Source organism: Ranitomeya variabilis, chromosome 1 (genome assembly GCF_051348905.1).
Source record: "Ranitomeya variabilis isolate aRanVar5 chromosome 1, aRanVar5.hap1, whole genome shotgun sequence".
NCBI classification, from domain to species: domain Eukaryota; kingdom Metazoa; phylum Chordata; class Amphibia; order Anura; family Dendrobatidae; genus Ranitomeya; species Ranitomeya variabilis.
This window is the reverse complement of record NC_135232.1, coordinates 951,815,147-951,841,780: the sequence shown is the minus strand read 5'-3', so window position 1 is coordinate 951,841,780 and position 26,634 is coordinate 951,815,147. Positions and strand designations below refer to the sequence as shown.

Genomic DNA, 26,634 nt, shown 5'->3' with positions numbered 1-26,634 from the left:
TAGTCACCGGGAATGGTTTTCAATTCACAGGTGTGCCCTGTCAGGTTTAATAAGTGGGATTTCTTGCCTTATAAATGGGGTTGGGACCATCAGTTGTGTTGTGCAGAAGTCTGGTGGATACACAGCTGATAGTCCTACTGAATAGACTGTTGGAATTTGTATTATGGCAAGAAAAAAAAGCAGCTAAGTAAAGAAAAATGAGTGGCCATCATTGCTTTAAGAAATTAAGGTCAGTCAGTCCGAAAAATTGGGAAAACTTTGAAAGTGTCCCCAAGTGCAGTGGCAAAAACCATCAAGCGCTAGAAAGAAACTGGCTCACATGAGGACCGCCCAAGGAGAGGAAGACCAAGAGTCACCTCTGCTTCTGAGGATAAGTTTGTCCGAGTCACCAGCCTCAGAAATCGCAGGTTAACAGCAGCTCAGATTAGAGACCAGGTCAATGCCACACAGTTCTAGCAGCAGACACATCTCTGCAACAACTGTTAAGAGGAGACTTTGTGTAGCAGGCCTTCATGGTAAAAAAATATAGTTCTTACCAATAACTATTTCTCTGAGCCCATGACGGCACCACGGAGAGAGGGGTTCCGCCCATCAAGGACAGGAAACCTACAGATAAAAAGGCGGTACCACTCTCCCGCATCAGTTGTTTACTAGAGAACGATGGGAGACTATGGAACAGCTTATTAGTTTCAACATTACTTAACTTAATTGAGATACTGCTTGACCTATCATAAAATAACCTATGGCATTATATTATCGTGCACACCCATAAGTGAAGGGAGGGAATGTATGGGTGCCGTCATGGGCTCAGAGAAATACAGTTATCGGTAAGAACTATATTTTTCTCTGTCGCCCATGACGGCACCACGGAGAGACTTCATAGATTTGTACATTCAGGGAGGGACCACCGCTTCCAGAACCCTTTTACCGAAGGTAAGGTCCGAAGAGGAGATAAGGTCCAATCTATAGTGCCTATAGAATGTGGAAGGTGATGACCAAGTAGCAGCTCTACATATCTGGTCAATCGAAGCTCTGGACTTCTCCGCCCAAGAAGTTGCCACTGCTCTCGTTGAGTGAGCCTTGACCTCCCCTGGAACAGACATTGCACTTGATGAGTATGATAGGCTGATGGCATCTGTGATCCGTCTCGCCAGAGTGGCTTTGGAGGCTTTTTTCCCCTTTCGGGGACCCTGAAAGCACACAAAGAGAGGCATCCTCCCTACTCTCTCTGGTGGCTTCTATGTACTGCATGAGGCATCTCCTGACATCTAGTGTATGTAATGATTCCTCATCATTTTTAGGGTTAGGACAAAAGGAGGGAAGAGATATCTCTTGAGTTCTGTGGAACCGGGATGCCACCTTTGGGAAGTATGCTGGATCTATTTTGAGAATAACTCTATCCTCTAAAAAATGTGTGCAAGGAGGGTTAGCAGATAGTGCCTGTATGTCGCTAATTCTATGAGCAGATGTGAGGGCGACGAGCAGGGATGTTTTGAGGGATAGGAGTTTTAATGGGATATCCTCTAAGGGTTCGAAGGGCGGTTTAGTCAGGGCTTTAAGGACCAAATTTAAATCCCATTGAGGGGCAGTTTTTACTGGAAGTGGCCTCGATCTACCTGCTGCCCTGATGAACCTGGAAACCCACCGATTACCTGCCAAATCATAATTAAACAGGGCTCCCAATGCTGCTACATGGACTTTTAAGGTACTCGTGGCTAAACCGATCTCCAACCCGTTTTGTAAAAATTCTAATATGGATTTAAGGGGGGACCAATTCCCCTATTTTAGTACCTGATGATAGGAATTTTTTCCATATTTTCCCATATTTTGTTGTAACCGGTTTCCTACTTTGTAAAAGAGTGGATACCAGCCCTGGCGAAAAACCTCTGTCTTCTAGTAGCTTCCTCTCAAATGCCAGGCTGTCAAGTGTAAGCTCGTAACTTGTGGATGGTGGACCGGGCCTTGGGAGAGTAAGTCTGGAAGGTCTGGGAGTACCCATGGGTCGGATATTGACATTCTCCTCATTCAAGAGAACCAAGGTCTCTTCGGCCAGAACGGGGCTATTAAGATCACATGAGCCCGGTCCTCCCGAATCTTCCTCAGCACTGCCGGAATCCGAGCAAATGGGGGAAATGCATAAGCCAGCTGATGTAGCCATGGGATCAAGAACGCATCCAGAGATACTGGATTCCCCCGAGGAGTTATGGAGCTGAAAGCGGTTCCTTTTTTGTTTGTGTTGTTGGCAAAGAGGTCTGTGTCAGGAACCCCCCATTTTTCCGTGATCCGGGTGAATACTGCCTGATTTAGCTCCCATTCTCCTTGTTTTAGACTGGAGCGACTCAGGAAGTCCGCTTTGTAATTGTCCACTCCCCTTATATGTCCACTCCCCTTTGGCGATTTAAGTATGCCACTACCACCCTGTTGTCTGACATGACTGACGTGGTGAAAGTGAAAGGCCCCCCAAGAATTCCAGCAGGGAGAACTTGACTGCTAGAAGTTCTTTCACATTGGAAGATTCTTTTTCCAGAGACGTCGACCAGGTGCCTTGAGCTACTAGGTCGCCCAAATGAGCCCCCCACCCACTGGGCCTTGGATCGGTTAGTATTTTTGAGATTGGGATTACCCACGGGACTCCCTGGGAAAGATTCTTTTGTGATGCCCACCAGGTTAGTGACCGAGTTGTGCTTGGAGATAATCTCAACCAACTTTCTAAACGCCCTCCCAGAGAGATCTCCTCTGACAAAATCTGCCATTGAAGGTGTCCCGAATGGAGCTGAGCCCATTGGACCGCAGGTATGCATGACGTCATGGACCCCAAGCGGGACATAGCTTGGCGTAAAGTTATAGAGGGGAGAGCTTGTATTTTGGACACTAGCTTTATTACTTTCTGTATTTTTTCCCCCGGAAGCCGGCATTCTTCCTTTATGGAGTCTAGAGTGAGACCTAGGTATTCCTGGACCTGGGAAGGCACCAATCTGGACTTTTATAAGTTTATTAGCCAGCCCAGCTCTTCTAGAAAACTCGTTACTGTTTCCAGCTGATTGCTGCAGTGTTGGGGAGAGGAGCCTATCACCAAAAAGTCGTCCAGATATGGTACAATCAAGGTGTCTTGCTCTCTGAGATGAGCCATCACCTCCGCAATTAGTTTTGTGAATAGTCTCGGGGCTATGGCTAGTCCGAAAGGTAGGGCTGAAAATTGAAAGTGGCATAATATTCCCCTGATATGCACTGCTATCCTGAGAAACCTCTGGTGATCTATGAATAGGGACGTGATAGTAGGCATCCTTCAGGTCCAGGACTATCATGAAACACTGAGGAAACAGCATTTTTATAGATGACTTTATTGTTTCCATCTTGAACGGTTGGACCCCCTAGGTATTTGTTTAGGCTTTTCAAGTTTATGATAGGAAAAAAACGGACGGGTCATACAGGACTCAGGAATAGAGGGGAATAATAACCTTGCCCTCTTTCTTGTGGGGGAACTTCCCGAAGAACTCCCTTGTCCACTAGTCCCATGACCTCGTTTTCCAATGCCAATTGCTCTTCCACTGAAGACCTTGGAGACGTTAATGAAAAGGAGGGGCGAGTTTTTTTTTTTTTTTAGAAATGTCAGTTTCAGCCCTGATTTTATTATGCCCAGGATCCATTGGCTGCAGGTAATCTTTTCCCAGGCCGGGAGAAAGTGACAATCTCCCCCCCACCTGGGGCCAACCTTCATTGTGAAGGTTTCTTGTTGTTGCTGGGGTTTTTGTTAAACAAGTATCCTTTATTTCTGTTTTTCTTATCCTCCCATTTTCCCTGGTTTCTCCCTGGCTTTTTACGGAAAAACCTCTTGCGCCGAAAGGGCTGTCTATAAGCGGGGAAGCCCAGGGAGGGAAAATATTTCTTTTTATCTCCCGCCTTCTCCAGGATGTCATCCAGTGTGGGACCAAACAAAAACTCCCCCTCACAAGGAATGGTACATAATTTAGATTTTGTCTGTAAGTCTCACGGCCAGCACTTAAGCCAGAGGGCGCGCCCAGCCGCGTTAGAGAAGACTGCTGATCTAGCAGCTAATCTAATCGAATCAGCAGAAGCATCAGCTAAAAATGCGGCCGCCCCTCTTAATACAGGCAAGGTGCTCAGTATGGAGTCACGGGACGTTTTCCCCTTTAGCTGGCCCTCCAGTTGGTCTAACCAAATCATTAGGGAACGGGACGTGCATGCGGCAGCGACTGCCGGTTTTAGACCTCCCCAGCTGCTTCCCAGGAACTTTTGAGAAAGGCATCCGCCTTTTTTGTCCATAGGGTCCTTCAAGACCCCCATGTCCTCAAAAGGGAGGGCGAATTACTTAGATGCCTTAGATATGGCTACATCTAGTTTGGGGGCTTTTTCCCAAAAGGAGCAGGATTCATCCTCAAAAGGGTACTTTCTCTTTGGTGTTGATAACTCCTTCCTTACGGGTTTTTTCCACTCTTTATTGATTAGTGCGGAAACTGTCTCGTTAAGCGGAAAAGCCCTCTTCTTTTGCTCAAGACCCCCGAACATAATGTCTTGAACCGGCCTGGTTCGCACCGTGAAGCATAGAGGAGGAGGTGTGATTGTGTGGGGGGTGCTTTACTGGTGACACTGTTGGGGATTTATTCAAAATTGAAGGCATACTGAACAAGCATGGCTACCAAAGCATCTTGCAGCAGCATGCTATTCCATCCGGTTTGCGTTTAGTTGGACCATCATTTATTTTTCAACAGGACAATGATCCCAAACACACCTCCAGGCTTTGTAAGGGCTATTTGACCAAAAAGGAGAGTGATGGGGTGCTATGCCAGCTGACCTGGCCTCCACAGTCACCAGACCTGAACCCAATCGAGATGGTTTGGGGTGAGCTGGACCGCAGAGCGAAGGCAAAAGGGCCAACAAGTGCTAAGCATCTCTAGGACCTCCTTCAAGATTGTTTGAAGACCATTCCCGGTGACTACCTCTTGAAATCATCAAGAGAATGCCAAGAGTGTGCAAAGCAGTCATCAAAGCAAAAGGTGGCTACTTTGAAGAACCTAGAATATAAGACATATTTTCAGTTTCACACTTTTTTGTTAAGTATATAATTCCACATGTGTTAATTCATAGTTTTGATGCCTCCAGTGTGAATGTATAATTTTCAGTCATAAAAATACAGAAAAATCTTGAAATGAGGTGTCCAAAAATTTGTCTGTACCAAAAATATTACATATACACATACATATACACACACACACATACATACTATATATACATACATTTTTTTTTATTATACAGCCTAAGCCAGCCCGAGCCTAAGGCTGCTTTCACACTAGCGTCGTGCACTGCACGTCGCTATGCGTCGTTTTGTAGAAAAAACGCATCCTGCAAAAGTGCTTGCAGGATGCGTTTTTTTCTCCATTGACTTGCATTAGCGATGCATTGCCACACGTCGTAACAGTCGTGCGACGGTTGCGTCGGACCATCGCCACCAAAAAACGTTGCATGTAACGTTTTTTGGTGCGTAGTGTCCGCCATTTCCAACCGCGCATGCGCGGCCGGAACTCCGCCCCCTCCTCCCCGCACCTCACAATGGGGCAGCGGATGCGTTGGAAAACCGCATCCGCTGCCCCCATTGTGCGGCACTTCTACAGTATGCGTCGGTGCGCCGCAACGTCGCATTGCGACGTGCAGTGCACGACGCTAATGTGAAAGTAGCCTTAGCCGGCCCCCCTAATTTTGCCACAAAAAAAAAAAAAAAAAAAAAAAAAAAGGGAAACGTATTGACTCGAGTATAAGCCTAGGGTGGAAAATGCAGCAGCTACTGGTAAATTTCAAAAATAAAAAGATACCAATAAAAGTAAAATTAATTTAGACATCAGTAGGTTAAGTGTTTTTGAATATTCATATTGAATCAGGAGCCCCATATAATGCTCCATACAGTTCATGATGGGCCCCAAAAGATGCTCCATATACAAATATGCCCCATATAATGCTCCATACAGTTCAGTATGGCCCCATAGACGCTCCATATAACAATGTGCCACATATAATGCTGCTGGAAAAAAAAAAAAAAAAAAAATGACACCTCTCGTCGCTGCTCCTTAGCGTCCCGTCTCTCTGCACTGACTGTTCAGGCAGAGGGCGGCGCGCACACTAATACGTAATCGTGCCTTCTGACCTGAACAGTCACTGCAGAGGACGCGGAAGACGGAGCGGCGCCGACGCTGGAACGAGGGATCGGTGAATATGAAATACTCACCTGCTCCCGGCGCGGTCCCTGGCAGCTTCTCCCGGACAGATGGTCTCCGGCGCCTTCTTCCTTTGTTCAGCGGTCACTGGTACTGCTCACTACAGGAATGAAGATGCGGCTCCACCCCTATGGAAGTGGAGTCCATATTCATTACTTTAATGAGTGGTACCACGTAACCGCTTAACAGAGGAAGAAGGTGCCGGCGCCTGAGACCATGGGACACGCAGGGACCGCGTGTCAGGAGCAGGTGAGTATGTGACAGTCGTCGCTCCCCTTCACCCGCTTTCCATGACTCGAGTACAAGCCGAGAGGGGCACTTTCAGCCCCTTATTTGGGCTGCAAATCTCGGCCTATACTCGAAAGTGTATATATATATATATATATATATATATAATTTTTTTTCTTAAAGTAAGGGCCTGACAGATACAGAAAAATCACTCCCAGGAAATCTATCACAGAAAATATGTTTTTGATTACAGAGATCTCACCGAATAATCGGTAACTGTACAGTTGAAGCATTACTTATTCTTGAACCTTAGGATAAAGATCAGCATTGACAGAAGTTTCTTTACCTTGCTCCTTTAGCTTGGGGAGAAGCTTATCTAGCACGACCATTTTACCACTATTTGTTGCCAAGTGCATATCTGTGGTATACGGAGGGCCGGGCTCTGCTCCATCAAAAAGGTAAGGATGATTGCAACACTTCCTCAACTGCATCAGGATGTTCAACAGCCTCATTTTATCAGTCTTCCCTGATGAGTTCAAAATGTCAATGTCTTTCATTAAAATCTTTGTATACCTAAAAAAAAAAAAAAAAAAAAAAGGCAAACAAACCAATATTTTCGTTATACAATTGACCTTGAACTAACATTTCTTGGGGCACTCAACCCCTGTGGATAGGGCAAATACAAAAAAAAAAAAAAATCTACATGAGCCACTTTTTGCATTTCATTTCAGGATAGAAGTGGTAAAACAGCATTAGATAGTGGAAGAAAGGATAGAGTGGAAAGATTTGTGATAAAAAGACAGGTTGTGTATGAGTCATGGACTATGTACACAGGCCTTCTTAACCATAACCTATGTAATTATGACTGTGCACTAGTGATGAGCAAACGTGCTGGGAAAAGGTGTTATCCAAGCATGCTCGTGCGCTATCAGTTTCTTAGGCGTGCTCGAATACAATGCTCAATCTCTGCATGTGTTGCAGCTGTCAAACAGCCGTGAGACATGTAGCGGCGGTGATGCAAGCATAATTTTTGAGCATGCCAAAAATACTCTATTATCCGAGCACGTTAACTTATCACTACCATGCACCATTGTAAAAAGCTTTGCACACAAGTATAAGAGCGTGGAATTAAACTACACAAAATACATGGTAACCAGTGCAATAGTGAGAGCAGAGGAATTTATGAAGTCACTGAACAGAAGGTTCAACCTGCCTCCTGCTTTAAGCAAGTTGTGCCATGTCTGGCCCTCATCCCTTATCCAGAGAATAAGGGATAACCTTGCTGATCACTGGAATATCAACGGATACTGAGAATGAGGCTATTCAGAGCCTAATCTGAATCCAGCAGAAACTGAGCATGTGCACATCTGTGCCACTCATTCTCAATGGAACCGCTAGAGATAGAAGAGCGCTCTGCCAAGCTGGTTTCTAGCACTCGCATTAGGAATGAATAGAGCACAAGTACAAATACTCGTCCTTTGCTCCATTAATCTCAGAGCCCCCTTCTCAAGATTAGTGAGATTCCTAGTGGTCAGATACTCAGCAATCAGGCATTATCCCCCATTTACTTGGTAAGGAACAACAACAACAACTTTTATACTTGGCACAACCCCTTTAATGATTGCGGATATGAGTTCAAGGATCCTTCATTATGAAGAAAGGAATAATTACAGATTAAGAGAAAAGTTATTCTTAAATACTATTTTGTAAGAGAAAACAGGAAACAGTTACCATTCTCTTTGCATCTTACTAAGACCGACGTAGATTTTAACTTCCTTCTTTGGGGGTAGACTCTTTTCCACATCAGCTTTAATACGTCGTAAGAGGAAGGGCCTCAACACCTACATATAATAAAACGCATATATCAAAAAATGTCCTACACAGACTATTTCAGATTAATGCCAAGTGAAGTGAGTAATACTTGCCAAATGAAGACGCTCCACCAGTTTTTGATCCCCAAGACAGTTGTTGGTATCAAACCAAGAGTCAAAATCCTATGATAAAAAAAAAAAAAAAAAAGAAGTACTTTACTCTGGACAATCCTTTCAGAAAGCTAACCACCTGTATGCCACTTACCTCTGAAGAGTTAAATACATCTGGAAGCAGAAAATTCAGAAGTGCCCAAAGTTCATGTAAATTGTTCTGAAGGGGCGTTCCTGTTAGTAGCAGACGATTTGTAGTCTTAAATTCTCTCACAATTTCAGAAAGCTTTACAAAAAAAAAAAAAATTATATATACATAAATAAAAATCGGTTAATCAAGAATACAGTGCACCTCAGTATTATTTATAACATTCTGAGAAATTACAAACCTTGGATTTTTCATTCTTGATTCTGTGAGCTTCATCAATAACCAAATATCGCCAGTTAAACTTCTTGAATACAGATTTCTCCTTGATGAGCATTTCATATGATGTCACACAAACATCCCATTCTCCTGGCAAAAGAACATCTCGAACAAAAGCAGCCTATGATAAAAAATAAATAAATAAATAATAGCAGCAGGTAAACAAACATTTTAGGAAAACTTCTTTATACAGCACAACATAAAATAGTATGATTCACAAATCGATTTCTAGCAATCATTGTGATGAAAATCAAATGAGAGACTTACTCTTTGATCCTTGTCACCAATTAGGCAAACTGCACATAGAGAGGGCACCCATCTTTTGAATTCAGCCATCCAATTGTGCAAGGTAGACTTGGGAACCAATACCATATGTGGTCCAGGAATATTCCTGTAATGTTTCATATAGCCAAGAAGACTAATGGTCTGCAGAGTCTTACCAAGACCCTAAGTAAGAAAAAAATATATATATTTGATATCGACCTAAAATATATCACATTATTCCCTCAATGTAATGAAATTTATAGAAAAGTCGTCAGCAGGATTTCACTCCCTCTCCCCCAAACATACACACACCCCATATTCTTCGGACTATAAGACGCACCCCAAATTTTCAGAAGGAAAGAGAGAGCGCGCGCGTGCGTGTAGGAGGAGTGGTCACAGGGGACGTTTGGTGGTCCAGGCTGGTGCGGTGGCCTCCGGGAAATACCATCCCAAGCTGGTGCAGCAGCGCCGTGTTCTGGGGCAGGGTCAGCAGCTCTCTGCTACGTGGGGGGCTCCGCCAGCATTTCGTCAAAGCCCCAAGGCCCCTGCACATCCGTTGCTGCCATGATGTGGTGGCCGCCGGGAACATGGCCGCCAGAATCTCAGCAATGAGTCCAAAGCAGTGAAAAGGCAACATCATGAGACCTGGGAGCATGTGTTGACGTCGTTGAAAACACATCCACCATGAAGATTGCAGGATTTTTTACTGGGCAATAGTGATAGAGAAGGGGCTGTTTGAGTAGTAGACAATATTTTTTCCTGTTCAAAAGGAGTTATCCTAACACAGTGGTAGGATATGCCAGAAATTGGTAAGTGGGGCTTCAAACAATAAAGACCTGACACAGTTAAAACGATTCCAGCACTGAAGCCTTCTTGAGGAAAACCCCTGCCATCCAAAATGAATAAAAAAACACAAGCATTTTAATCACATACCATTTCATCAGCCAGTATGCCATTAATGCCATTCTCATACAACGATATCAGCCAGTTCAAGCCTCTGACTTGATAGTCCCTCAAAGTTCCACCTTTCACATCTGTAGAAACAGGACAATAGTTATACCATCAGAATAAATCCTAACGTAATGTACTCAATGTTGACCATTTCAAATAGGAATTAGTGAAATTGTATCTTCGTGATAATCTGATGGGCAACTAAACTACTTTTTGATTAGAGAAGATGGCGGGTACACAGGCTACATGAGCGTTGTTCTGAAACTATTAGAAATTATGTAAAATTTTGCGGCTGTATAATAAGAGCAACTCTTTCACAGATTGTCCAGCTGCTTCTGGGACTCTACTTTTCTTTCATTCTCTAAGTGTTAGGGTGCAGTGGGATGCAAGATGACACGTTTCTCTTGTATTTTAGGCAAAAATTACATATATCATACACATTTTAAAAATTAGAAAAAAGGGAAATGAGCCAATGTGAAAGTCTGCGCATCCTTTGATATTTGTGTGCTCAGATAACTGACCAAGGTTTCAGACCTTTGTTAGGGTTATGGCTTGTTCACCACAATCATCAGGAAAGTACAGGTTGATGCAAGTTTCTCAGCTTTATAAAAACCCAGCCTCCTAACCTTGCACCAAAAAGCAAGGTTAAGCAGCTTTCTAGAACTCTGAAAATGGTGTATGCTCACAAAGCAGAAGAAAGCAATAAGATGGCAAAGAGTTTTCAAGTTGCCCTTTCCTCAGCTCTAAATGTACCGTATATACTCAAGTATAAGCCGAGATTTTCAGCCCATTTTTTGGGCTTATACGCGAGTCATGCCCAGGGGTTGGCGGGGGAGGGGGAGCTGGGGCTGTCTAATTATACTCACCTGCTCCCGGTGCGGTCCCTGCAGGTCCCTGGCTCCCCAGCTTCTTCCTGTACTGAGCGGTCACATGGTACCGCTCATTACAGTAATTAATATGCGGCTCCACCTCCCATAGGGGTGGAGCTGCATATTCATTACTGTAATGAGCGGTAACGGTGACCACTCAGTAATGGAAGAAGCTGCGGGCGCCGGGACTGCACCGCGCCAGGAGCAGGTGAGTATAACGGGGAGGGGGAGCGCAGCGCGATATTCACCTTCTCCCCGTTCCGGGCGCCGCTCCGTCTTCAGCGTCTTCTGCAGTGACGCTCAGGTCAGAGGGCGTGGTGACGTGGTTAGTGAGCACCCTCTGCCTGAACGTCAGTGCAGAAGACGCTGAAGACGGAGCGGCGCCGGAGCGAAGTCAGGTGAATATTGAAAGTGTCGGGGGCCTGAGCGACGGAGAGGCGAGTATGTGATATTTTTTTTTTTTTTTTTTTTATCGCAGCAACAGCAAATGGGGCAAGTGTCTGTATGGAGCATCTTATGGGGCTATAACGTTTGTGCAGCACTATATGGGGCAAGTGTCTGTATGGAGCATCTTATGGAGCCATAATCAACATCTGTGCAGCATTATATTGGGCACATGTGTCTAGGGAGCATCTTATGGGGCCATTATTATACGGGGCATATTTTAATATGGAGCATCTTATGGGACCCATCATGAACTGCATGGAGCAGTATATGGGGCTCCTGATTCAATATGGATATTCAAAAACACTTAACCTACTGATGTCTCAATTTTCCTTTTATTGGTATCTATTTTTACTTTTGACATTTGACTGCTGCATTTCCCACCCTAGGCTTATACTCAAGTCATTAAGTTTTCCCAGTTTTGTGTGGCAAAATTAGGAGGGGGGGGGGGTTGGCTTATACTCGAGTATCTACGGTAATTAAGAAATCCCAGTTAACAGAAACAGTGGAGGTCAAGATAAAGTCTGGAAAAGAAAGCAAAATTTCAGTGAGCTGGTCTTAGGATTGCAAGAGAGACAAATCAGAACGCCCACTTGACTGCAATAGACCTTCAGAAAGATTTAGCAGACTCTGGAGTAGTAGTATATTGTTCCACTGTTCAAACGCCTGCATAAATATGGCATTCATGGAAGAGTCCTTACCATAAAGTTCAGAGTCAAAAGTATACAAAAAAACATCTAAACAAGCCTGATGTATTTTGGAAACAAGTCATGTGGAACGATTAGGTTAAAATAGAACTCTTAGGCCACAATGATCAAAAGGTATGTGTGGAGAAAAAAAAAAAGGGTACAAAATTTCAGGAATAGAACATCTCGCCAACAGTAACCCCTTTACCCCCAAGGGTGGTTTGCACATTAATGACCGGGCCAATTTTTACAATTCTGACCACCGTCCCTTTATGAGGTTATAACTCTGGAACGCTTCAACGGATCCCGGTGAGTGACACTGTTTTCTCGTGACATATTGTACTTCATGATAGTGATAACATTTTTGATATTACCAGCGTTTATTTGTGAAAAAAAAGGAAATTTGGCGAAAATTTTGCAATTTTCCAACTATGAATTTTTATGCAATAAAATCAGAGATATGTCACACAAAATACTTAATAAGTAACATTTCCCACATGTCTACTTTACATCAGCACAATTTTGGAACCAAAATTTTTTTTTGTTAGGGAGTTATAAGGGTTAAAAGTTGACCAGCAATTTCTCATTTTTACAACACCATTTTTTATTTTAGGGACATCTCATTTGAAGTCATTTTGAGGGGTCTATATGATAGAAAATACCCAAGTGTGACACCATTCTAAAAACTGCACCCCTCAAGGTGCTCAAAACCACATTCAAGAAGTTTATTAACCCTTCAGGTGTTTCACAGGAATTTTTGGAATGTTTAAATAAAAATGAACATTTAATATTTTTTCACAAAAAATTTACTTCAGCTCCAATTTGTTTTATTTTACCAAGCGTAACAGGAGAAAATGGACCCCAAAAGTTGTTATACAATTTGTCCCGAGTATGCCGATACCCCATATGTGGGGATAAACCACTGTTTGGGCGCATGGCAGAGCTCGGAAGCGAAGGAGCGCCATTTTACTTCTCAATGCAAAATTGACTGGAATTGAGATGGGACGCCATGTTGTGTTTGGAGAGCCCCTGATGTGCCTAAACATTGAAACCCCCCACAAGGGACACCATTTTGGAAAGTAGATCCCCAAAGGAACTCATCTAGATGTGTTGGGAGAGCTTTGAACCCCCAAGTGTTTCACTACAGTTCATAACGCAGAGCAGTGAAATTTTTTTTTTTCCCCCCACAAAAATTATTTTTTGGCCCCCAGTTTTGTATTTTCCCAAGGGTAAAAGGAGAAATTGGACCCCAAAAGTTTTTGTCCAATGTGTCCAGAGTACGCCGATACCCCATATGTTGGGGTAAACCAGTTTGGGCACACGGGAGAGCTCGGAAGGGAAGGAGCACGGTTTTACTTTTTCAACGCAGAACTGGCTGGAATTGAGATCGGACGCCATGTCGCGTTTGGAGAGCCCCTGATGTACCTGAACAGTGGAAACTCCCCAATTATAACTGAAACCCTAATCCAAACACATCCCTAAACCTAATCCCAACGGTAACCCTAACCACACCCCTAACCCTGACACACCCCTAACCCTAAACCCAACCGTAAATGTAATCCAAACTCTAACTTTAGCCCCAACCCTAACTGTGGCCTTAACCCTAGCCCCAACACTAACCCTAACCCTAACCCTAACGGGAAAATGGAAATAAATACATTTTTTAAGTTTTTTAATTTTTCACTAAGGGGGTGATGAAGGGGGCTTGGATTTACTTTTATAGCGGGTTTTTTAGCGGATTTTTATGATTGGCAGCCGTCACACACTGAAAGACGCTTTTTACTGCAAAAAATATATTTTTTGCGTTACCACATTTTGAGAGCTATAATTTTTCCATATTTTGGTCCACAGAGTCATGTGAGGTCTTGTTTTTTGCGGGACGAGTTGACGTTTTTATTGGTAACATTTTTGGGCACGTGACATTTTTTGATCGCTTTTTATTCCGATTTTTGTGAGGCAGAATGACCAAAAAACAGCTATTCATGAATTTCTTTTGGGGGAGGCGTTTATACCGTTCCGCGTTTGGTAAAATGGTAAAGCAGTTTTATTCTTCAGATCAGTACAATTACAGCGATACCTCATTTATATAATTTTTTTATGTTTTGGCGCTTCTATACGATGAACTATTTTATAAAAAAAAATTATTTTTGCATCGCTTTATTCTGAGGACTATAACTTTTTTTATTTTTTCTTTGATGATGCTGTATGGCGGCTCGTTTTTTGCAGGACAAGATGACATTTTCAGCGGTACCATGGTTATTTATATCCGTCTTTGGATCGCGTGTTATTCCACTTTTTATTTGGTGGTATGAAAGCGTTTTTTGCCTCTTTTTTATGTTGTTCACTGAGGGGGTTAACTAGTGGGACAGCTTTATAGGTCAGGTTGCTACGGACGCGGCGATACTAAATGTGTACTTATTTTTTTTTTATTTAGATAAAGAAATGTATTTATAGGAACAAAATATATATATATATATATATATATATATATATATATATTTTTACACACGTGAAATTTTTTTTTTTTTTTTGTTACACTATAACATTGCCCGGGGGGGGGCATCATGTTATAGTGTAAGATCGCCGATCTGACACACTGCTGTGCACTGTGTCAGGTCGGCAATCTGACATGCACAGCTCCTGGAGGCTTCCCGGCACCTGCTCTGAGCAGGCGCAGTGAAGCCACCTCCCTGCAGTACCCGGATGCCGCGGCCATCTTGGATCCGGGCCTGCTGCAGGGAGGAGGAGGTAAGAGACCCTCGGAGCAACGCGATTACATCACGTTGCTCCGGGGGTCTCAGGGAAGCCCGCAGGGAGCCCCCTCCCTGCGCGATGCTTCCCTGTACCGCCGGAACACGGCGATCATGTTTGATCGCAGTGTGCCGGGGGTTAATGTGCCAGGGGCGGTCCGTGACCGCTCCTGGCACATAGTGCCGGATGTCAGCTGCGATAGTCAGCTGATACCCGGCCGCGCTCCCCCCGTGAACGCGGACGATCGCGTTGGACGTACTATCCCGTCGGTGGTCATACGGGCCCACCCCACCTCGACGGAATAGTACGTCCGATGTCAGAAAGGGGTTAAGGATGGGGGTGGATCAATCATGCTTTGGGGTTGTGTTGCAGCCAATGGCATGGGGAACATTTCACAGGTAGAGTGAAAAATTGATTCACTGAAGTTTCAACAAGTTCTTGAAGCAAACATAACATTTGTTAACCCCTTCATGACCCAGCCTATTTTGACCTTAATGACCTGGCCTTTTTTGCAATTCTGACCAGTGTCCCTTTATGAGGTAATAACTTAGGAACGCTTCAACGGATCCTTGCGGTTCTGAGATTGTTTTTTTTGTGACATATTGGGCTTCATGTTAGTGGTAAATTTAGGTCGATAATTTTTGCGTTTATTTGTGAAAAAATGTGTCGAAAATTTCGCAATTTTCAAATTTTTAATTTTTATTCTGTTAAACGAGAGGGAGTTATGTGACACAAAATAGTTAATAAATAACATTACCCACATGTCTACTTTACATCAGCACAATTTTGGAAACATTTTTTTTGCTAGGAAGTTATAAGGGTTAAAATTTGACCAGTGATTTCTCATTTTTACAACGAAATTTACAAAACCATTTTTTTTTTTTTTTTTTTTTAGGGACCACCTCACATTTGAAGTCAATTTGAGGGGTCTATATGGCTGAAAATACCCAAAAATGACACCATTCTAAAAACTGCACCCCTCAAGGTACTCAAAACCACATTCAAGAAGTTTATTAACCCTTCAGGTGCTTCACAGCAGCAGAAGCAACATGGAAGGAAAAAAGTGAACATTTAACTTTTTAGTCACAAAAATGATCTTTTAGCAACAATTTTTTTATTTTCCCAAAGGTAAAAAGAGAAACTGGACCACAAAAGTTATTGTACAATTTGTCCTGAGTACGCCGATACCCCATATGTGGGGGGGAACCACTGTTTGGGCACACGACAGGGCTCGGAAGGGAAGGAGCGCGCTCCCCCACAAGTGACCCCATTTTGGAAACTAGACCCCCCAAGGAACTTATCTAGATGCATAGTGAGCACTTTGAACCCCCAGGTCCTTCACAAATTGATCTGTAAAAATGAAAAAGTACTTTTTTTTGTTTTCACCAAAAAATTCTTTTAGCCTCAATTTTTTCATTTTCACATGGGCAACAGGATAAAATGGATCCTAAAATGTGTTGGGCAGTTTCTCCTGAGTACACCGATACCCCATATGTGGTCACAAACCACTGTTTGTGCACACGAGAAGGCTCGGAAGGGAAGGAGCGCCATTTGACTTTTTGAATGAAAAATTACCTCCAATCGTTAGCAGACACCATGTCGCGTTTGGAGAGCCCCTGTGTGCCTAAACATTGGAGCTCCCCCACATGTGACCCCATTTTGGAAACTAGACCTCCCATGCAACTAATCTAGATGTGCAGTGACCACTTTAAACCCCCAAGTGCTTCGCAGAAGTTTATAACGCAGAGCCGTGAAAATAAAAAAATCATTTTTCTTTCCTCAAAAATTATATTTTAGCCCGCAATTTTTTATTTTCACAAGAGTAACAGGAGAAATTGGACCCCAATAGTTGTTGCCCAGTTTGTCCTGAGTACGCCGATACCCCATATGTGGGGGGGAACAACTGTTTGGGCACACGTCGGGGCTAGGAAGGGAAGTAGTAACGTTTTGGAATGCAGACTTTGATGGAATGGTCTGCGGGAGTCACGTTGCGTTTGTGGAGCCCCTGATGTGCCTAAACAGTAGAAACCCCCCATAAGTGACCCCATTTTGGAAACTAGACCCCCCAAGGAACTTATCTAGATATGTGGTGAGCACTTTGAACCCCCAAGTGCTTCACAGAAGTTTACAACGCAGAGCCGTGAAAATAAAAAATCTTTTTTCTTTCCTCAAAAATGATGTTTTAGCAAGCAATTTTTTATTTTCACAAGGGTAACAGGAGAAATTGGACCCCAATAGTTGTTGCCCAGTTTGTTCTGAGTATGCCGATACCCCATATGTGGGGGGAACCACTGTTTGGGCGCACGTCAGGGCTCAGAAGGGAGGGAGCACCATTTGACTTTTTGAACGCAAGATTGGCTGGAATCAATGGTGGCGCCATGTTGCATTTGGAGACCCCTGATGTGCCTAAACAGTGGAAACCCCTCAATTCTAACCCCAACACACCCCTAACCCCAATCCCAACTCTAGCCATAACCCTATCCACAACCCTAACCCCAACACACCCCTAACCACAACACAAACCCCAACACACCCCTAACCCTAACCACAAGCCTAATCTTAACCCCATTTCCAACCCTAGCCCTAATTCCAACCCTAACCCTAAGGCTGTGCGCCCGCGTTGCGGATTCGTGTGAGATTTTTTCCGCACCATTTTTGAAAAATCCGCAGGTAAAAGGCACTGCGTTTTACCTGCGGGTTTACCGCGGATTTCCAGTGTTTTTTTGTGCGTATTTCACCTGCGGATTCTTATTTTGGAACAGGTGTAAACCGTTGCGGAATCCGCACAAAGAATTGACATGCTGCGGAAAATACAACGCAGCGTTTCTTCGCAGTATTTTCCGCACCATGGGCACAGCGGATTGGGTTTTCCATAGGTTTACATGGTACTGTAAAACCTGATGGAACACTGCTACGAATCCGCAGCGTGTGCACATAGCCTAATTCTAACCCTAGCCCCAACCCTAGCGGAAAAATAAAAGAAAATATATTTTCTTTATTTTATTATTGTCCCTACCTATGGGGGGTGGTTTATTTACTATTTTTTTTATTTTGATCACTGATAGGTTTTATCACACCGGCCGGCAGATTCGGTGGGCCATTTTGGAAGATGGAGGCGCCCATGGAGAAGGCGGAAGGACACAGGGAGGCTCCGTAAGTATGACAGGACGACGGGGGAGCGGACAGGATGACGGAGGGGAGCGGAGCATCGGACGGAGGACTGGGGAGGAGATCGGTGGCGGGGCAGATCAGAGTTTCCAGCCATGGCCGATGATATTGCAGCATCGGCCATGGCTGGATTGTAATATTTCACCAGTTTTCATAGGTGAAATATTACAAATCTCTCCGATTGGCTGTTTCACTTTCAACAGCCAATCAGAGTGATCGTAACCACGAGGGGGTGAAAGTACCACTCCCCCTGTCCCTGCAGATCGGGTTAAATTGGAGTTAACCCTTTCACCCGATCTGCAGGGACGCGATCATTCCATGACGCCACATAGGCGTCACAGGTCGGATTGGCACCGACTTTCATGACGCCTACGTGGCGTCACAGGTCAGGAAGGGGTTAAAAAAAAGAGCTGAAGTTGAAAAGAAGATGGCTTCTACAAACGGATAATTATCCTAAACACAAGTCAAAATCCACAATAGACTACCTCAAAAGGTGCAAGCTGAAAGTTTTACAGTGGCCCTCACAGTCCCCTGATCTGAATATTATTGAAAATCTGTGGCTAGACCTAAAAAATGATGCATGCAAGACAACCCAGGAATCTCACAGAACTGGAAGAATTTTCCATGAAAGAATGGATGAAAATCCTTCAAACAAGAATTGAAAGACTCTTGGCTGGTTACAGGTACTAACTATGTAGGGTGCCCAAATTATTGCATCAGTCCATTTTCCTTTTTGTAATTTTTAAAATGTAAAAGATTAGTTTTATTTTGCCTAAAATACAAAGGAAATGTGTCATCTAACTTTAGGCCTTTTAGAGAATATTTCATCTTCAACTTGCTTAACTGTTCACAACAGTAATTTTGATCAGGGGTACCCAAACTTTTACATGCCACTGTATATGGTGTCTTTTAGACCCAGGAATATCTGGTGAGGTTTTGAAGCAAAATGCATTTCTTAAATCTGTATACGGCTTTAAATGGAAGATGCTTTAAAGGGAATCTGTCACCACATCTGACCTAAGCTATTAATATGGTAATACAGGTTATAGACTGCTGACAAGAGTGATGTCTGTATAGCTTGGAACTAAAAGCAGTTTGCAAAATGAAGATTAGAGGGGACGGGGCTGAAATTTTAGAGAGTTTGGTTTGTGTGAAGGAATTAAAAATTCCAGCATAAATAACTTAAGGGAACTAATTAGTTCTCCATAGCCTTTAACTGTTCCAACATATCACTCTTACTGAATTGCTCACTTTTACATACCTGCACATGTAACAAATTTGATGTGGATTCTCTGCAGCAGATCTGCATGTACACTGCTCAAAAATTAAAGGGAACACTAGAATACCACATTCTAGATAATACTGAATATTCCAGATGCAAATCCTTATTCATTATTTAGTTGAATGCGTTGAGAACAATAAAACAAAATGATGTAAGTCAAAATCCCATGGATGTCTGGTTTTGGAATGGTACTCAAAATCAAAGCGGAAAATCAAATTAAAGGCTGATCCAAATTCAGTGTAAATGCCTCAAGACAAGAAAATGATGCTTAGTAATGTGGTGTGTGTCCTTCCTACAACATCTGGTCCTGATGGGGCTGTGGATGTTCTCCTAAGGGTTCTCCTCCCAGACCAGGATTAAAGCATCAGTCAACTCCTAGATAGTGATAAGCGAGTATACTTGGTACTCGGGTTTCCCTGAGCAATCTCAGGGGGTCTCCCAAGTATTTGGATGTGCTCGGAGATTAAGTTTTCGTCGGCGTAGCTGCACGATTTGCGGCTGCTAGACAGGCTCAATACACGTGGGAATTCCCTAACAAGCATGCAACCCCCACATGTACTCAGGCTGTCTAGCAGCTGCAAATCATGCAGCTGCAGCGACGAAAACTAAATCTCCGAGAACATCCAAATACTCAGGAAAACCACCTGAGCATGCTTGTAGAAACCTGAGTAACGAGTATACTCGCTCATCACTGCTCCTAGACAGTCTGTGTTGAAACATGGCGCTGGCGGAGGGAACAAGATAGGTCGTCCCAGATGTGCTCGATTGGATTCAGGTCTGGGGAACAGGCAGGCCGTTTCATAGTATAAATGCTTTCATCATGCAGGAACTGGTGACACACTCCAGCCACATGAGGCATTGCCATGCATTAGAAGGAACCCAGGGCCCACTGCATATGGTCTCACAATGAGTCTGAGGACCTTATCCTAGTACCTAATGGCAGTCAGGCTACCTCTGGCTAGCACATGGAGGACTGTGCTGCCCTACAAATAAATGCCTCCACACACCATTGCTGACCCACTGCCAAACGGTCATGCTGGAGTATGTTGCAGGCAGAATGGTCTCCACGACATCTACAGACTGTCACATCTGCTCAGTGTGAACCTGCTCTCATCCATGAAGAGTACAGGGTGCCAATGTTGAATCTGACAATCTTTGTGTTCTGTGCAAATGCCAACCACACTATAGGGTGTGAGGCTGTAAGAACACCCACTTGGTTATCAGGACCTCATACCACCCTCATGAAGTCTATTTCTGACAGTTTGAGCAGACATGGATGTTAGTGGCCTGCTGGAGGTCATTTTGCAAGGCTCTGGTACTGCTCTTCCTGTGACTCCTTGTACAAAGGAGGAAGCGGTCCTGCTGCTGGGTTGTTGCCCTCCTACGGCCCCCCCCTCAACATCTCCTTGTGTACTGGCCCATCTCCTGGTATCTGCTCCATGCTCTGGACACTGCTGCCAGATACAGGTACCCATCTAGCCACAGCTCACATTGATGTGCTATCCTGGATAAGCTGCACTACCTGAGCAACTTCTGTCGGTTGTAGACACCGCCTCATGCTACTGTACAGTACCTCTAGGGGTGAGAGCAATGACAAAATGAAAAAGTGACCAAAACAGCAAAAAAGAATGATAACAAATGGTCTGTGGTCACCCCCTGCAGAACCACTCCTTTATAGGAGTGGTCTTGCTAATTGCCATCATTTCTACCTGAATTGATTCACAATCAGTGTTGCTTCATAACTGGACAGGTTGATTTCACAGAAGTGTGATTGACTTGGGAGTTACATTGAGTTTAAGTGCTTCCTTTATTTTTTTGAGCAGTGTAATATTTGCCTGTCACTAAAGATACCCAAAAACTGCAAAAAGGCAGACTAAAATGTCACAAGGATGGATTACCCCGGTCTTGAAAGCACTGTTCAACTATCAGAACAACTTCATATCATTGTACTCACATGATGGGGAGTCTTCAAATCTGGTGCAGACATTTGTAGTCTTGGCGTTTTCAGTTAGAAGTTCTTCATCCTCCTCCTGCTCCGTCCTTCTGTGTCTGTTACTGAAACATTATGTATAAATGATCAAACATGGGCAACATTCACAGCCTAAACTAAAAATGATGTTGGAAAACTGATAGAGGTTGCATATGACTCCAACAGAAACATGGGAGGTGTGGTGGGAAGAGGGGGTTAGATTGAAAATTTTCCTTTGCCTAAAAGAAAATATATTGTAATTATTTAGAATTTGACAATAGGCTTGACTCAGTGTTCACATAAGGCACTATCCATTTAAGTATTGTATTTTTTTGTGTTTTGTTATGTTTTGGAAAATGCTATGCAGTGTTTATTTCAATAATAATTACCCGATTTAAAAAATAACATGATGTTTGAAATCTTTATTAGGGTTTTCCATCAATTGAAGTTTTAATGTCTAAGTAAATTGTGAGTTTGACCCCCCTTTGAAGCCCTGGGAGAATACAGGGACAAGGGAGGCCGATACCATATATTGATATGTAAATTAAATGAACAGGAGTGTACATTGGTAAATATATATGCCCCAAACCAAAGGCAAATCCCATTTTTGAACAACGCAATGAAAAAAGTTGCCGAGGTCAAAAGAGGGAACCTGTTTTTGATAGGTGACTTCAATATATATATCTGGGCAAAAAATGAACTAGTGTGGAATACAATAAAACTTGTGTGATTTACATATGTAATTTAGGGGAAAGTCACCCATTCAGGTTTTTAATATTAATTACATCCTAGGGTACAGAAAGTTAGATGAAATTAAAGAACCACTAGCTAGAATCTTAAAAAAAACTTGGACGACAGAAGTCCCAGAAGATTGGAGAAGAGCAAATGTTGTTCCTATCTACAAAAAAAGGAAAGAAGATGGAGCCAGGAAATTACAAGCCAGTGAGCCTTACTTCTATACCAGGAAAGATCTTTGAACAAATTATTAAACATGTATGCAAATTCTTGAATAAGAATACAGTAAATAAACAGAGCCAGCATAGGTTTGTAGCACACAAGTCATGCCAGACTTATCTAATTTCCTTCTATGATGGAATCACTGAGTGGGTGGATTAGAGAAACATTGTAGATATAGTATATCTCGACTTCAGCAGAGCATTTGATAAAGTAACTAATACTACTCTAATTGAAAAAATGACCAAGTATGGGATCAACAAGGCTACAGTTAGGCGGATTCATAACCGACTCCATGATCGTACACAAAGAGTGGTAACAGTTGGTTGCACATCCAATTGGAAGAGTGCTTCAAGTGGGGTACTACATTGCTCTGTCCTGGCCCCAGTGTTCAACATTTTTATAAATGATCTAGATAAGGGAACTGAATGTAAACTGATCAATTTTGCAGACGATGCAAAGCTAGGAGGGATAGCTAAAAATAGATAAGACAAACGATTCAGAAGGATCTAGATAAGCTTGAACAATGGGCAGTGACTACTAGAATGGTATTTAACAAGGAGAAATGCAAGATTCTACATCTGGGCAGGAAAAAATAAAATTACATCTGTAGAAAGACAGGAATAGAACTAAGCAACAGCACGTGTGAAAAAGACTTGGGTACACTAAGATCACAGACTGCACATGAGTCAACAGTGTGATGCAGCAGCAAAAAGGCAAACAGTTCTGGGATGTATTAAGAGAAGCATAGAGTCTAAATCTCATTAAGTAATTATCACCCTTTACTCCTCCTTGGTCAGGCCGCATCTGGAATACTGTGACCAGTTCTGGGCACCACATCTTAAAAGACATTGAAAAACTGGAGCAAGTTCAGAGAAGAGCTACCAGGATGGACTGCAAAGTAGGTCCTATGAGGAACGGTTAAAAGATCTTGGAATGTTTAGCTTGCAAAAAAGAAGGTTAAGAAGAGACTTAATATCTCAATGGATGTCACAGTGCAGAGGGATCATCCTTATTCTCATTTGCACATGGAAACAAGAGAAGCAATGGAATCAAACTGAAAGGGAGAAGAAGGTACAGATTAGATATAGCAAATAACTTTTTGACAGTGAGGGTGATCAATGAGAGGTGGCAAGTTCTCCTTCAATGGAAGTCTTAAAACAGAGGCTGAACAGTCATTGGTCTGAGTTGGTTTAGTGAATACTGCATTGAGCAACAACATTGACAGTAATGAGCATGACACTACAAGACTGACATTGACTTGTGTTGCGGTCTTTCTTGTAACATATTCATAGGATTATTGACAGGCAAATCAGATGTGAGCTTACTGTTTGGCAGGTTCTAAAGTCGATTCTAAAAGGCTTTATTGACAATAATGAGCATGACACTAAAAGACTGACATTGATTTGTGTTGCGGTCTTTCTTGTAACATTCATAGGATTCTTGACAGGCAAATCAGATGTGAGCTTACTGTTAAGCGAGTTCTAAAGTAGATTCTAAAAGGCTTTAAGCAGAATACACACAGTAATGTAGAAACGGGTACAGTTTTGCAACTGGGACTGGAGCTAAAAGGTGCAGGCCAGTATCCTTGAATGTTGAGAGTAGTATACATAATCTTTATTTTTATATAGCGCTAACATATTCCGCAGTGATGGGACTCACAATCTAGAATCCCTATCAGTAGAGGTCTTTGGAATGTGGCAGGAAACCCACACAAACACAGGGAGAACATACAAACTCCTTGCAGATGTTGTCCTTGGTGGGATTTGAACCCAGTACTCCAGGGCTGCAAGGTTGCAGTGCTAACCACTGAGCCACCGTGCAGCCCAGCACTCCTAGTATGAAAAGTGCTGCTCACGTAGGGTATCCAGCCCATATATAATAGAGGACAAATTTGGATCTCAAGTAGGTTTGCAGTGAACAGTTTCTTTTATTTATGTAATCATAAAAGTTGTTAAGCGTTTTCGGCCTTACATTCAGACCTTCATCAGAACTAATTACCAGTTGTTAATCAGACAGAGGAATGACGTCCATCGCTGTGGAAAGGCGCCATTCTACAGCAACGGATGTCGCACACATCAGCGCAACTGCATGCAGCGCTCTCATTGCAGTCCGTGAATGTGATATGATCAGGCTCCCCGAACAGGCGAGTGGAGAGAGAGGAGGAGGGGGGGAGAAAGACCCTTTGCGGCCATAACCGGACTCAATCCTAAAAGAACAGGGCAGCAATACATTTTAAGTGATTCAGTGGCGCAGAGAAGAAGCCTTAGGCCGGGATCACACATACACGAGATACGGCCGAGTCTTGCAGGTGAAAACCCAGCTCTGGCGCCGGCACTCCGGAGCAGAGCATGCAGCCGCACAGCAATACATGGAGCTGCACGCTCCCCTCCGGAGTGCCGGCACCAGAGGAGGGTTTTCACCTGCGAGACTCGGCCGTATCTTGCGTATGTGTGATCCCGGCCTTATGCAAATATTATCAACACTGCAGCTGTGCCACTATGTTCACATATTTTACCCCTTTCGAGATGGTTAAAGAACTCTAACTCCTTCCCGACCTCCGCCGTACTAGTACAGCGGAGGTCGGTAATCCTGTTTTGATGTGGGCTCCGGAGCTGAGCCCGCATCAAAGCCAGGACATGTCAGCTGTTTTGAACAGCTGACATGTGCCCGCAATTGCGTCGAGTGAAATCACGATTCACCCGCCGCTATTAACTAGTAAAATGCCGCTGTCAAACGCTGACAGCAGCATTTAACTAGCGCTTCCGGCCATCGGGCAGGAAATGAGCGCATTGCCGACCCCCGCCACATGATTGGGGGTCAGCGATGCGTCGGCATAACAACCAGAGGTCTCCTTGAGACCTGTATGGTTGTTGATGCCGGCTTGCTGTGAGCGCCACCCTGTGGTCGACGCTCATAGCAAGCCTGTAATTCAGCTACATAGGAGCGATCTATGCATTGCTCCTATGCAGCTGAGCAGATCGAGTTGTGCCAGCTTCTAGCCTCCCATGGAGGCTATTGAAGCATGGCAAAAGTAAATTAAACAATAAAAATAAATAAATACAAAATCAAACCTACACATTTGGTATCGCCGCGTTCAGAATCACCCGATCAATAAAAAAATAAAAAAAGTATTAACCTGATCATTAAACAGCGTTGTGAGAAAAAAAAAAAAAATCAAAACGGCAGAATTACGTTTTTTTGGTCGCCGCGACATTGCATTAAAATGCAATAACGGGCGATCAAAAGAATGTATCTGCACCAAAATGGTATCAATAAAAACGTCAGCTCGGCGCGCAAAAAATAAGCCCTCACCCGAGATCACGAAAAATGGAGACGCTACGGGTATTGGGAAATTGCGCAATTTATTTTTTTTTTTAAAGCAAAGTTTGGAATTTTTTTTATACCACTTAGATAAAACGTAACCTAGACATGTTTGGTTTCTATGAACTCGTAATGACCTGGAGAATCAAAATGGCAGGTCAGTTTTTGCATTTAGTGAACCTAGCAAAAAAGCTAAACAAAAAATAAGTGTGGGAGTGCACTTTTTTTGCAATTTCACTGCACTTGGAATTTTATTTCCAGTACACTACATGCTAAAACCAATGATAACGTTCAAAAGTAGAACTTGTTCCGCAAAAAATAAGCCCTCACATGGCCAAAAAAATAAAAAAAAAAAGTTATTGCTCTGGGAAAGGAGGGGAGCGAAAAACGGAAATGGGCAAGGTCTTGAAGGGGCTAAAGAGAATGTCAGTAGGAGGAACACTCCTAAGCCATCTAGGTCATAGGAAGCTGAATAAAGTCATTCCTTGATATCTGTGTTCCAATATTTTATTCCAGAGTATCCCACATTTTTCTTAATATGCAAATGAGCTGTTAAGATCTATTAAGAAAATGAGGATTCCTCCGGAGTAAAACATCAAATTGCAGAAATGAAGATATGTTATTGAGTTTCCTATGACCTAGGTGCCCATATAGATGGCTTAGGAGGGTTGATCCTACTGTCAGATTCCCTTTTTATATGGGTAAGGATAGTCTACATAAACATCTAGATTTTAGAGTCATTCCTACATAACAGACACATGTATTATAAGTGTATACAACGTACTCTCCTGCGGATATCAGATTCTGCTTCTCGTCTTTCTTTAACCTAGGACGTCCCGGCTTCATTTTTAATGGCGATGTTGGCGTTTTCTGTGCTGCTGGTTGAATGAAATGTGCAAACAACTCCGTTTGTTGCAAAAGGTAATCAAATCGGTTGGATCGGTCTACGCTCTGTAAACGAAAAAATTTAAAAGACAAAACAACTGTAAATAAATTAGAAACAGTTACACATTCTAATTTTGATGAAGATTTAAGCAAGACAATTTCCCAGCTGTTAGTGTCAGGGTGCGATTACAGCCAACACTAACTATACGCCGAGCGGTGACTGAAGCCACACTGGCACATCCCAAATGACTGAAAGCCCTAGGCTGCCGGGAGAAATAAAGTTAAT

General features: G+C 43.1%; 1 protein-coding gene across 1 annotated transcript in view; it reads right to left on the bottom strand.

Moving 5' to 3' along the window:
* The window catches only part of SMARCA5 (SNF2 related chromatin remodeling ATPase 5), a 60,441-nt gene that overhangs the window by 21,816 nt on the left and 11,991 nt on the right, over positions 1-26,634 (bottom strand). Inside the window, exons 3-11 of the mRNA XM_077279261.1 lie at positions 26,248-26,414; positions 21,171-21,271; positions 9,999-10,099; positions 9,069-9,248; positions 8,767-8,922; positions 8,532-8,663; positions 8,381-8,449; positions 8,187-8,296; positions 6,802-7,028 (exon numbers count right to left, since the gene is read on the bottom strand). Coding sequence (XP_077135376.1) covers positions 6,802-7,028; positions 8,187-8,296; positions 8,381-8,449; positions 8,532-8,663; positions 8,767-8,922; positions 9,069-9,248; positions 9,999-10,099; positions 21,171-21,271; positions 26,248-26,414 — 1,243 coding nt within the window. The remainder of the gene's footprint in view (positions 1-6,801; positions 7,029-8,186; positions 8,297-8,380; positions 8,450-8,531; positions 8,664-8,766; positions 8,923-9,068; positions 9,249-9,998; positions 10,100-21,170; positions 21,272-26,247; positions 26,415-26,634) is intronic.